This window comes from Ascidiella aspersa, chromosome 4, assembly GCF_963924565.1.
Source record: "Ascidiella aspersa chromosome 4, kaAscAspe10.2, whole genome shotgun sequence".
NCBI lineage: Eukaryota > Metazoa > Chordata > Ascidiacea > Phlebobranchia > Ascidiidae > Ascidiella > Ascidiella aspersa.
This window is the reverse complement of record NC_139450.1, coordinates 29,372,621-29,384,869: the sequence shown is the minus strand read 5'-3', so window position 1 is coordinate 29,384,869 and position 12,249 is coordinate 29,372,621. Positions and strand designations below refer to the sequence as shown.

Genomic DNA, 12,249 nt, shown 5'->3' with positions numbered 1-12,249 from the left:
AAAGCTTTGCAAACAATGTCGAAAAAAGGCATAATTATACTTGAAACTGAACTATTGCTAAATAGTGTGGATTATTTATCGCATATTTTGCAGGTAGAACAATTTGCTTGCTGTATGTATCGGCTTGTTTTAAGCATATTTTTGGTTTGTGAAAAATATTGCTCAGGATTAGATATGTTTACTCCTTCTAATAGATTTAATTTCAATTACTCGAATTTGTATGAAAAGATTTTGGGCCCTAAGTCATTTCAAAATCACTCTGAGGTTTAACAAAATTAACACACAGTTCACCGCCATTTGTAAAAAAACCCGTAGGCGGTATTACTTCCGTCACGCAAGCTTACATACCAGACTACGGTGAGCAACTACAGGCGTACAAATTGAGGCAGAATTACCCAGTCGTTATGGTTGTTTCAAAAAGCAAGAAGCTCCGTTATTTTCAGCTAAGCTCGTACATCGAGTTGCATCACCACGACAATTGGGCAATTAAACAACTGTAGTGGCCATGTAAATTATTCATCTGGTGTGATAAAAAGTTAAAACTGTGACTTAGAGACAGATTAAGATATTTGCAGGTTAGCTGGAAAAGTTGGCCTTATTGCCCTTATGTCTCTAAATCGAGTCACAATACTGTTGTAATATGACATACGCGACAGTAAACTGGAAATTTACGCAATTATTAACAGATACTGTTTGCCCTACCAAATTGAGGAACAATAGCAGGCTCCGGAATGTAGACAATAAACCAGCCCTGGGTTTGTTGGGTTGATTACAGCCACCATAGGCAAGCGATTTGTTTAAATTTTGACTAAAAATTTTAAGGCAGACCATATTATTTCATGGAGTCTACTCTGATCAATTATTCCTTCTGATTTACACTTATGCTGATGCTAAGTTTATGTAGCAGCTGTTTACAAGCAAGTAAAATAAATGGAAGAACAATGGAAGGTAAGTGTACTTTGTGTACAATCTACGAATCAGTCAAGCTATCGTGATTAATAACGTTACATTGTCAAGCCCAATTACCCACTTACTATCAGGATGGATACAGGTTTTCGTTTATGGGGGCCATAAACATATTCAGATATGACGTCACAAAGCTTCATCACCACATTACTTCATTAAACAAGGAACCTAGTAAACTCGTTATTTTCGGGTGACCTTATGTCCGAATGTACTACTGAAAGTCTAAAAACATTCAAATCAGATGGACAAAAATGCGTTTCTTTACTTTAAACATTTATCTATGTTATATTAACAAATAACTTGCGAGAAGCGCGATAAAATTTATCGTTTTGAGAAATTTATATTGAATAATTGTTTAATTTAAAACGCCTTTAAACTTAAATGTTTTCCTCTAAACGAGTTAAAACGTATAGGCTATAAAGGTAAAATAATAAACATAATTGCATTAACCTGGTTCAAATAGGCGCGCAATATAGTTTCTTTGGAGGGAAAGGGTTCATGGACCTTCCCTGGTTTCACCCGCTATTTAAATTATTACTATTGCTAAACGTACACTATGTAATGTGAAGTTAACCAGCAAATCTAACAGTTCACTCTGATTAGATCCAACTAAAATCCACACAAAAACACCAAATACTTTTGTATTATATAAGACTGTTTATATAAACAGACAAAACACAAAATCATTTCTTAAAATTTACCGAAATATATATTTCTGTTTTATCTGTTTTTATAAAAAGTCTTAGATCATCTGATACGAAAATAAGAATCTTTCTTTCACATTTTATTGTCTGCGGGAGATTCCTTACCAGTTTTGTAATGACTTGATGACTTGACTTAAGTTCACTTAAGTCACTGTTTTCAAACTACTTGACTTTGACCAGTTCAGTTATTGCTCATAATCATACAAATTAAAAAATTTTAATAGTTTAAAATTTTACTTTTTAACAAGGACATGACTTGAAGTTGACTTGCTCTAATTATGACTTGACTGGGACTTGACTTGCGCAACTGATGACTTGGACTGGGATTTGACTTGTTATTTATTCAAACACACTGGACTTGGACTTAAGTTGTTTTACAAATGACTTGACTGGGACTTAAGTCAATTTAAAATGACTTGTTTACAACACTGTTCCTTACTTCCTAGAGTGTTAAAGATTAAACTAAGTACATAACTTAGTAAACCGAAAATCAGTTTGTTTGTATGTAATAAAAAGATAAATATATTTCGCAATAAAGCATCGTTTGTTTTCACCATTCGGATTCAGGCAGATTTTGTTATTCGAAAGAATACTTTGATAATATATTCCTAGAGTGTTTCAGCTTAAACACTTTTGTATAGTCACACCCTCTTATCCAATTGGGTCAATGTTTCGCAGTTTTCCGAATATCAAGCAAAGCAAATCAAGCGAGTCCCCGGCCAATTGGGGGACCTGGGTTCTGGGGCTTTCGGGACCGTTTTCTTGGCGTTTCTCAAGCATATCGGCTACGTTGCAATCAAGAGTTACACAGTTACCGGTGGATTTCAGGAAAAGCTAATTTTGGAAAAGAAGTAAGTCCATCAAGTTGTGTAGGCATTTGGAAAACATTTGATTTGCAAAAAATATCTTTCGAAGCCTGGCGCTGATCCCGGGTTTTTGTTTTGGAAAGCATGAAAATAATGTTAGTGATGACGTCACAAAAAGTTACGCAAAAATGTGACGTAACAGTGTAACATATAATCGCGACTTGTAAAGAAGTAGCCACAAAGATTGTTCAAAGAGCTGTATGGCGTTTTTAAGCATTAGGTTGTGCAGGTGTTATTTCAATGCAAAAGCTACGTTTTTATTCGAGCAAAAAAACGAAACGGATGTATGTGGTTTAAGTAACTAAAACGTAAGATTCGTCCAATTAAACGTAAATTTACGTTCAAATACAATTTAAAAAGTGATGTTGTCTCCTCATAAAGTGCGTTTTCATGTTCTAACAGCATAGAAAACGAACTGAAAGTCCTTCACCTATCCAAGCACGAGAACATAGTACACGTCTACGGCTACACAAAGTGGCAGAACCTTATCGGGATCATAACCGATTACATGCCGGCTGGAAATCTCAAGTGTGTTTTGTTGAACGAAGACGTTCCTCTGGCTGTGGAGCTAATTCTTCGCTTTGCAACTAACGTCGCGTCAGGTTTGTTGGTAGCTGGCTCTCTGTGTATGTCATCCTGCTCTTTTTAGAGGGAAGCCAGGGTTTATTTTTGGGAGAAGCATAACTAAAATAAGTGAAATGACCCACTACTTAAACCTACTTACCCACCACCACAAACGAAATGTTAAGTTCTGTCTTACGCAGTGTTAACTCCGGCCCAATACTCCCCAGTGGCGACAGGATGCCACGAGGACTGAGCTCAGACCCCTACCGATTAAGACAGATGTTCAATAATTTAAGTCATTTGTTTTGATTTTGGGACATGAATCAAAAACAAAAAAGATTATCAGAAGCAGAAAACCAAACTTTTGTCACCTTTGCCATATTAGGCTACGACAAGAAAACTATATAAATACAACTTCAATCCGAACAACAATCAAGAGAAACTTGCAACCAACTTAGATTAATCAAAACTTATTCTGCACAAGTAATGAAAACTACTATTCTTTGTGAGTATTTTTAATTACGCGTTCTTGTGGCCCTTAATGGCCATATGCTCATATACTCGGCAGGGTAGAACATATCTTCGCAAAAACCGAAAATTATTTTTGAGCTCAAATTAAAACTAAGAATAACAATCTTTACTATTTCGCTTTAACGCATTGATTAGACAGTTAGGAGAAATTAGTCATGCGAGCGACCTTATATATTTGCAAAGTCATTCCGTTACTTTAGGAGAAAGACTTTATATTGCAATGGGGATTTCCACACTTTTAGTAATAAAATAAAAAAAATAATTTTATGGTGAAGAGCGAAATTACCTCAGGCACTTCACCGACTAAGGTCACTGATATAACGATAACAAAACGGTTAATTCAGCATACAATTCTCGATATTTTTTTTTAATCGCTCTTGTTGTAAATAGATTTTTACCCGCCTTGCTCTTTCACTATCTACTTCGTAATTCTTAAGACATAGAATTTAACAGGTTTCAGTTAGTTTTTGTAAGATCTCAATCGAAGTATTTATACTATGCAAAAATTCATACAAAATATCTTGTTGTAGTTCACTTTAATCAATATGTTTTCGTTAGTTGGAAAATCGCTACTTAATATCGGTTAATGGCTTTCTTATAAAAAAGAACCGCCTTAAGATATGTGTCTTGTATAGCCAGGTTAGTTTTTTGTACCATATAAACAAAACTAAATTTGCCACCAGGTTTTTAATTGTTTTAGGGACATTTTCAATTGCTTTAAGCTTATGCTAAACGAATTTTTAGGATTGGCTTACATCCACAATCTTGAAGGGGTAGAAAACGTGACCCACGGCGATTTAAAGCCCGACAACATTCTCTTGAACGAGAATCTCATTTGCAAGATCGCCGATTTCGGCAGCGCCAAGCTGACAAAATACGCAAGCACCACAACTGGGTCAGGCAACCCAGACTATCACAAGTTTACTACAATCTACGCTGCTCCAGAACGTTTGAATTGGGAACATTCTGCCATGAAGAAGCATTCTGACACCTACAGCTTCGGGATGGTGCTTCACATGATGCTGTCAAGATGCATGCCGTTTCCAAACAACATTAACTTAGTCCAAGCTGTGAAAGACGGCCAGAGACCGCCGACCAACCAAATTGACGAGCTCAAATCCCGATCAGGCGAGTCTTGCAAGTCGATGATCACAGTGATGGAAAGCGAAATGCGAAGATGCTGGAAGCAGGATCAGAAGCAGCGACCGGACATGATCAACGTGCGCGGAAACCTGCAAACGGCTTTAAGGGATGTCAAGCAGCCAGAGATGCTAAAGTTCGTGCAGGATACCCTGGAGTGCATCTTTATTCGAGATTTGCCCAGCGACCTTTTGTCTTTTGACAACTATCCGCTATTAACGGATAATATACACGGATACGGTATGAGTTAAGGCAAATTGTTATTCGAAGCTAGCTTTGAATTACTTGGTCCCTTCACAGTACGGTCAGCCGGATAAAAAGCGAGCAAAATTGAATAGGCCTATGTGATAACTGTTTTTGTTTGTTGTATTAAAGCTATCGAAAATCCTTCTTTGAATTACAACAAAATCGAAAATCGACTGAAAAAAATTTAATCTCCGCAGAGACGATTGGGCAAGAACGAGGAGTAACAGGTCATGCCACACAGAGCGGAGCAGACACGCTCCCTCCGAACACAGACGCGAGCGTCATACCCACAGAGACGGATCCTCGACACGAACCAATGGTTACACAGCAAGCTCGTATTCAACAACAGCCAGTTGCACCCACACCTATACCAAGAGTACGTGTTCCAACGACATCACGTGATCATCCGCAATCAAGCGTTCCATCGACATTACGTGATCCTACGCAGTCAAGCGTTCCATCGACATCACGTGATCAACAACCCATTGTTGAAATTTATCAACCGGAACCGGGTGTCAGCAGTTCTGAAGTTGCCGGATTACAGCAAAGCGAAGAACGCCAAGTTACAAGTCGCCACACTCAACCAAGGTTAATAAAGTGCTTTACCTGATAGCAGTGGTTCCCAAACTTTTTTGGCTCGCGGCACACTAAAAATATATTAAATACTTCGCGGAACACTTTTAATAGAACAACAATAAAGTCTAAAGGTGAAAATAACGGCCCAAATAGACGTTAAAAGCGACATGCTTTATTTTCAAACGTTCTGGCAAATGCTCATGACACCATCAGTGATATCAATCACTGATGAAAAATCAGTGATTGTATGGTGAAAATGATAGCATGAGCATTTGCCAAAACGTTTGAAAATAAAGCATGTCGCTTTCAACGTCTATTTGGGCCGCTATTTTTACCATTAAACTTATGAACAGATCCGTATATATAAGTCCGACTGCGTGTCTGAGAGTGCTACTGCACCTCTATTGCGTAGACGGCATGTAGTGTACATCTTCGAATTATCTAACTCAGTAGTTCTCTACCTTTTTTCTTTCGTGGGCCATTTTCGTTGCACTAAAATTCTGTGGCCCATAAATTTTCATGAAAGAACAAACTATAAAAAAGGTATAGAACAATAAATAGCGGAGCATATATCAAAGAAGATTATTTACTCAACCTTGCATTAGTGAGCTACTTGCTTCTGAACAATAAATTTACTTTCATTTACATCCCTGCTCCATTCCTCCCCAAGCCATTATTCCTGTAAAATTAGGTATAGTGACACAAATGAAACTAAATTCCTCAATAAATAAAATAGCTTTTGTAAAATTGGTCTGTGGCCCACCTAAAACGTTTCATGGACCACCAGTGAGCCATCACCCACTGGTTGAGAACCGCTGATCTAACATAATGCAACGAATACTTAGGTTAATCAATAAGACAAAAAAAACAAAAAAATTATCGTTGCTGTTTATCACAGGGTTTCGTTAGAACATAAAGCGACGGATATTGCGCAGACCAGAGACTTGCCATCAATCCCGATAAAACAGGTAAATAACGAAGCCTTGTAACTGAAAAATCTACCAAATCAGTAACAAAGGCGCATATTGTTTATGCAGCTTATTTAATGATTTTTGTTCATTGGAAAAAAATCTGGCTAATATATTTTTTTTTTATTGATATATTTTTTATTTTTATACATGCAGCCTGATGAACAAAAAACAACGGGTCGGCAGACTGCGGCAATTAGTGATGTTTGCTACGTTAACGAAGGTAGGGGCCCCCCGATATTTATCAGATTTGCAAGTCTGTCTAAAATTAAAAAATCCCCAAAATGACCTTAGTTTATCACAGGGTGGTCCAAGATTGAGAGCATCGCGGGCCAGAATACCTGTTACATAATATTATTTGCGGGCCACATAAATCAGGCTGCATGCGTGCCAGTAGCGGATCAACGATTTTGGTTAGGGGGGGGAATGTAAAAACAATACTTTCCAGAAACGCGATATAGTTTATCTCGTTCAATTACTTAAACGTTGCAAAAAATAGTAATTTATATAGGGTCGTAGTTTTTTAACTTGAGCATTTGCCACCCCCTGGATCCGTGCTTGATTTGCGATAGTAAACTGCTTTTTTTATTGTGTAACCGAAAAAATGTAATCATACCTAAACAAGTGCAGTATGCTTGGTAACGGTTGGTCACTTATATTTTTTTATTACACTCTTAACTCTGGGCATTAACAACAATAATTCAACAGTGCTTCGCGGGCCACGAAAAAATATGTCGTTTTATTTTTGATGTAAGTTTGGACCACTCTCGTTAAACATATGAGTTGGATTGAATAATCACGAGAAAGAGTCGTTTTTTCGGGTAATTGGCTTTGTAGAATTACCTTTGAATTGTAACGTGCCTTCTCTTATCAAAGTCTTGGTAAAACTAAAAAACGGAAATTTGTCACCTCTTGTGGTTTCTTACGTTTACAACTTAAAGTACTGTCTGTTTTTAATGATAAGCAACTTTAAATTGGAGCGAGGGTGTTGAATTAGATTTGCCTAACTTTGCAGAGCAAACCTCACCGTTCCTCAAAAATTTTAAATGAATGTGACTCTAATGGCCAATATGATGTTTCAGGTTTCAGTCCCACCGTGCCAGGTTCTGACTTTTTAAGGTAAAGTGTGTTCGCAATTTTTTTAAAACAGAGATAGACTAGTTCTACGAGTACGAACTATTTTATAGGCAAAGGGTGCAGATTTATGCACAGATGCAACCGTATCATTTAGTGGTTTATTGAAGTTCAGTGGGGCCTGTAAATCGCAAAGTCTTATATTATTTCTAATTTTAGCAGAGTATCCCAGAGGTTTTCGACGCGCCCAAGAGGTTTTGAATCTCCCGTTTCAGATGAACTCCAGCCACTATCTGTGGCAAAGGTGAATTAGGAGTTATACACGTGATTATTAAAGTGTATATTCCTTTAAAACGCCAATTTTATCACGTTTTTTGCTGTTATTTGGACCACCACCCGAAAATCATTAGCGAAATTGCGCAACAGTTATTTATATGGCGAGGATGAAATAAAGTATTACAATAATGTTAAAGTCATGTATTTAAATAAATATATCCAATTTGATGTTTGTTAACAGGCAGTTTTAGATTATAAAGCGAAAAAAAAGAATGAGCTGTCTTTCAAGAAAGGAGATCAAATCGAAATCCTTAATAAAGGTAAGTTCGTTTTTGCAACTAGATTAGCAACGGCGGTAACGTACTTCAATTTTTCGCTGTGCAAATCATGCCAAATCAAAGTTAATCAGTCGTTAATCATTAAATCAGTCAGTGCCCACGGTAGATTTATGTTTTATGAAAAATGCACTGGAAAAAAAACAAGTTTAACAAATTCTGGATTAGTCGATCAGTTTCTATGATGTAATTCTTTGATATTTAACATTTCAAAGGTGGAGATGGGCGGTGTACAGGGCAGGCCAATGGAAAGAGCGGAATTGTCCATCTCGCGTTTATCAGGATTCTAGAAAAAACAGGTTCGGCAACTTATATCATTTATATTTAATCGCAGCGATGGTCGTCAAATCGGACAATGTGAAGGTTTACATTTGAGATAATCAGTATAAGGAAAACAAATGTTTTGCTTATATCTTTTAATAGACGGACTCCGTAGTTTTGAAGAATCAACTTTGTTTAAATTAGTTAATTTGTACGACAGTTGATGTATTGACACAATCAACATAAAGTTTCAATTGGAAACTAAGTGATATGCACCTTTATATTCAGTATTTAGCAACATCAGTTTTCGGCTCATTGACCCATTACCGGTATCTGGTGAAAAACCAAAATCTGTCTTTTATATTTTTTCAGCTGAAGAAGAAGACATGTACGAAGACCCCACGTGAGTATCGTTGCGGAAAAAATAGAGTTTCTTCTTAAATACAGCGTTTTATTGCTTTTTGCTATTTCTTTTTTGGAACATAAATGCTCTGGGTACTGGGTAGCCTATGGATAAGTCTTTAATCCTTTAAAAAAAATTATAAATATTATTTCCGTACAAGGTATTGGAGTGAAGCAAACGACGTTTCTTTGTCAGAAGAAATAATCGAAATGAAAGAAACCCCACAACAACAAAATAAGACTGGTAAGGCGTTAGTTGCGGGAAGAGACAGTTTGTTTAAACACAGCCTAATTAAAAAGCAATTTATTAAGGGATTGGGGGTTACAACATATAATTATCCTTGTTCACATAACTGGAATAAAGAAAAAGAGTTACATATGGTTACATTTTCGGCCCATTTATTCATTGATGTAAAATAAAAAAAAATTACCTGTTGTCGTAACAAGTTTGCATTGAGTGAAGTTGTTAAGAACAACATAATAGCGATATAAAAATGTACATTCAAAGTCGCAGAAGCTCTTTTTAAAACACTTGTGTAACAAAAATTTGCCTGCAACTTAGTATAAACGCCCGGTTCTTCTCTTCTAGAATACTTGTTTTGCACTTCAGATATTTCAAGTTTTGCAGTATTGTCCGACGAAAAGGAAATAACGTATACCAGATGCTGTTGCTGTCGAATTCTTCGCTGTTGCAGGATCCAAACAAGGTCTAAAACGTACAAGATAAGCCATTGAAAAGTGTGAGACAAACATTTAAAGTGATTGAGACAAAAATTAAAAAACTTTTCTGAACAATCATTTCGGTTCGGTTAAAACAGATGCTGCGTTTCACCACGAAATATTTCTGACTTTAATGTTTTATCTCACGCCACTCTGCCTTTGCAGCGACTAAGAGAGGAAGCAGCTAAAGAAGCCTGGTGAAACAAATGTCTTGTTTAACAAGTTGTTCTATGCAGAACCGCATTTCGGGCTTCACACGACATTTTATGCAATGTTTTTTCGTGTTGTTTTTAGTTTGTTGCAATAAAACATGAGCGTGTTTTGTTCGATATATCGAGTTTTGGCTTGGAACAGTAGTTCGTCATTGCAGCTCGCGGCATAGACAGCAGGCCACTTGTACTTTTCATTGCAATGGACATTAGGCTACTTGCATTTTCATTACAATGTACAGCAGCCAACTTGTATTTTTGAATGATCAGAGAAACGTCGAAAATTTGCAAGTGGTCTGACACATAATTTATGTTAAAAAGTTTAAAAGCGTCGGGCTCAATGTAGTTGTTAGACACGTAATGCACCATGTTGAAGTTTAAAAAGTCCAACTTCCATTTTTTGAAAATATCTTGACGATTAACACTTTTTCTTACAGCGCATTATTTTCTAAGACAGGGGTAGGCAACCTACGGTCCGCGGCCCGCCGATGTAATTCATCCGGCCCGCCGCCTCTTTGACAAATTAGACACGAGTCTATTTCACAAACTTTTTAACTATTTTAACTACGTAATTGCGAAATTTTTTTTGTTTGTTTGTTCGTTCTACGTCCCGTTTGTTTACGCTTTGATGCTGCCTTTTCAACAAGATCAGCGATTCTTTACAGTTGCGCGAGGCTGCCAAGTGCGTCGCGCAAAAACAGAAAACGTATTAAAAATATAGGACATAAATTTTTTAACATTTGTTTAGTTTTTATTTTCGGCAATGTAATAAAATCTTGCAAGAAATTAAAAGAAATACCGGTATATACCCCCAAAAAAATCGCGCTCATTTCGCTCGCCAGGTGCGCTTCGACTTTAAACGGTTAGCAAACACTGAGCTTGATTACCTTAAAATTCTCTCGAATTGATTTTATTAAACTTTTCATTAGTAGTATGGATGGCGAAACGTGTGAGTGTGAGTTTTAAACCAAACAAACGTTTTTTTCGCGCTTTGCGTCAACACTTTACTGTTAAAGTAATTAAACACGTTTTAAAGTGCAAAAAATTACCGAGCACCGCCTGATTCACAGTTGTTCTAACATTTTAATACCACAATTCTTAGTTATAATTTTGTGCGGCCCGCAAAGACCTTTCGGAGTTGGTTTTGGCCCGCGACTAGAAAAAGTTTGCCGACCCCTGTTCTAAGAGTTTATAAGTATGAATGTTCGATGTCGTTCAAACATATTTTTTGCAAAAAAATCTGAATATCGCGTTCGTTTCCTGGATCGCTGCGGTGATTAATTTAATTTGTAACCCGAGTGAAACTTCGTATTAACCCGTGTTAACTTTGCATAAAGTAGGTTACCTATTTTAGGATATTTCGATCGATAGTTTAATTCACTGAACGGCGATATTCTAAGTATTTTTAGGGGATTTTACGGACTGTTGGAATTTTATATCACTAACCTGTGGAAAAACAATAGGGTATAGTGAAGCAACGATGGTGACACAGGAGTTCCAGACAAGGAAATAATTAGCATAAAAGTGCGCAATAAAATCACGCGAACGAAAAGTGGGTCATTGTTCGGTTGTTTAATAAAGCATCGTACTAATGATAGAGGTAATAAGCGAAGGGAAAACAGTCGTAACATCAAACTGTATTTGACCAAGTATAAGCTATCTCGTTCAAGTTGAATTGTTGATTGAACACGTTACAATTTATCAAAATGAAAGCTATAGGAATTACATCCCCGACAAATAAGTTATTAGTTTTGGTTAATATACCGAAAGCCATTCGTTGGTCAAAAAGCAGCTTCAGAAGGGCTAGATTTCAGTTGTAAACACACATATGTGTGTTCAGGTTTCATTAGTTTTGGTTAATCATGAAAAGGCAAAAAAAATAAAACCTAACATTATTATTATTTTTTTGTTTCTAATTATAGCTTATAAACTATATTTTTTTAAATGCTTCTATGAAAGTTATGTGACAAAATCGCTGCTAAATTCACAATGGAAAACAACTGGAAGGTAATCAACTAGAATACTAGATTGTACTACTTAGATAACTAGTAAATAATTTATAGATGGTACTCGCATGACAGCCTACGTTGGTCGGAGTCACACACAAACCAAAGTCATTAAGTTAATTACCGTTAAATGAAAAACACCAAGTTTAAACAACACAACAAATTAATCTGCTGAACATTCACACAAATTAAATAAAAAAGGTTTTTGTTGTATTTTTTCCACAAGACTTTGTATTCTGTGCGCAGTCGATAAGATTGCCAAGCGTATGTCAGCTGCAAGATACTTCATTCGAAACTACGTCAACGTTGTTTTACAGAGTTTATAATTACTACTTAGCTACGTCCAAAATGACCACCGGTTAACCATAGTTTCATAACTTTACAACAAAGCATTAAACAAGTTCT

General features: G+C 36.5%; 1 protein-coding gene across 3 annotated transcripts; it reads left to right on the top strand.

Annotated features, from left to right (window-relative positions):
* The first annotated feature begins 374 nt into the window (after nt 1-374).
* On the top strand, nt 375-9,958 carry LOC146157371 (uncharacterized). 3 transcript variants are annotated; one of them, XM_083387094.1, is made up of 14 exons: nt 375-948; nt 2,349-2,521; nt 2,939-3,138; nt 4,376-5,011; nt 5,215-5,605; nt 6,492-6,561; nt 6,718-6,784; nt 7,644-7,680; nt 7,858-7,939; nt 8,153-8,231; nt 8,462-8,545; nt 8,880-8,910; nt 9,071-9,153; nt 9,520-9,958. In XM_083387094.1, the coding sequence occupies exons 1-14, from the start codon at nt 931-933 to the stop codon at nt 9,642-9,644; spliced, it is 2,076 nt and encodes a 691-aa protein (XP_083243220.1). In that variant the 5' UTR covers nt 375-930; the 3' UTR covers nt 9,645-9,958. The 3 variants fall into 3 exon arrangements, with proteins under 3 accessions (XP_083243220.1, XP_083243221.1, XP_083243219.1); XM_083387095.1 differs by having other exon boundaries at nt 7,855-7,939; nt 9,538-9,958; XM_083387093.1 differs by having other exon boundaries at nt 7,855-7,939.
* The last annotated feature ends 2,291 nt before the right edge of the window (nt 9,959-12,249 follow it).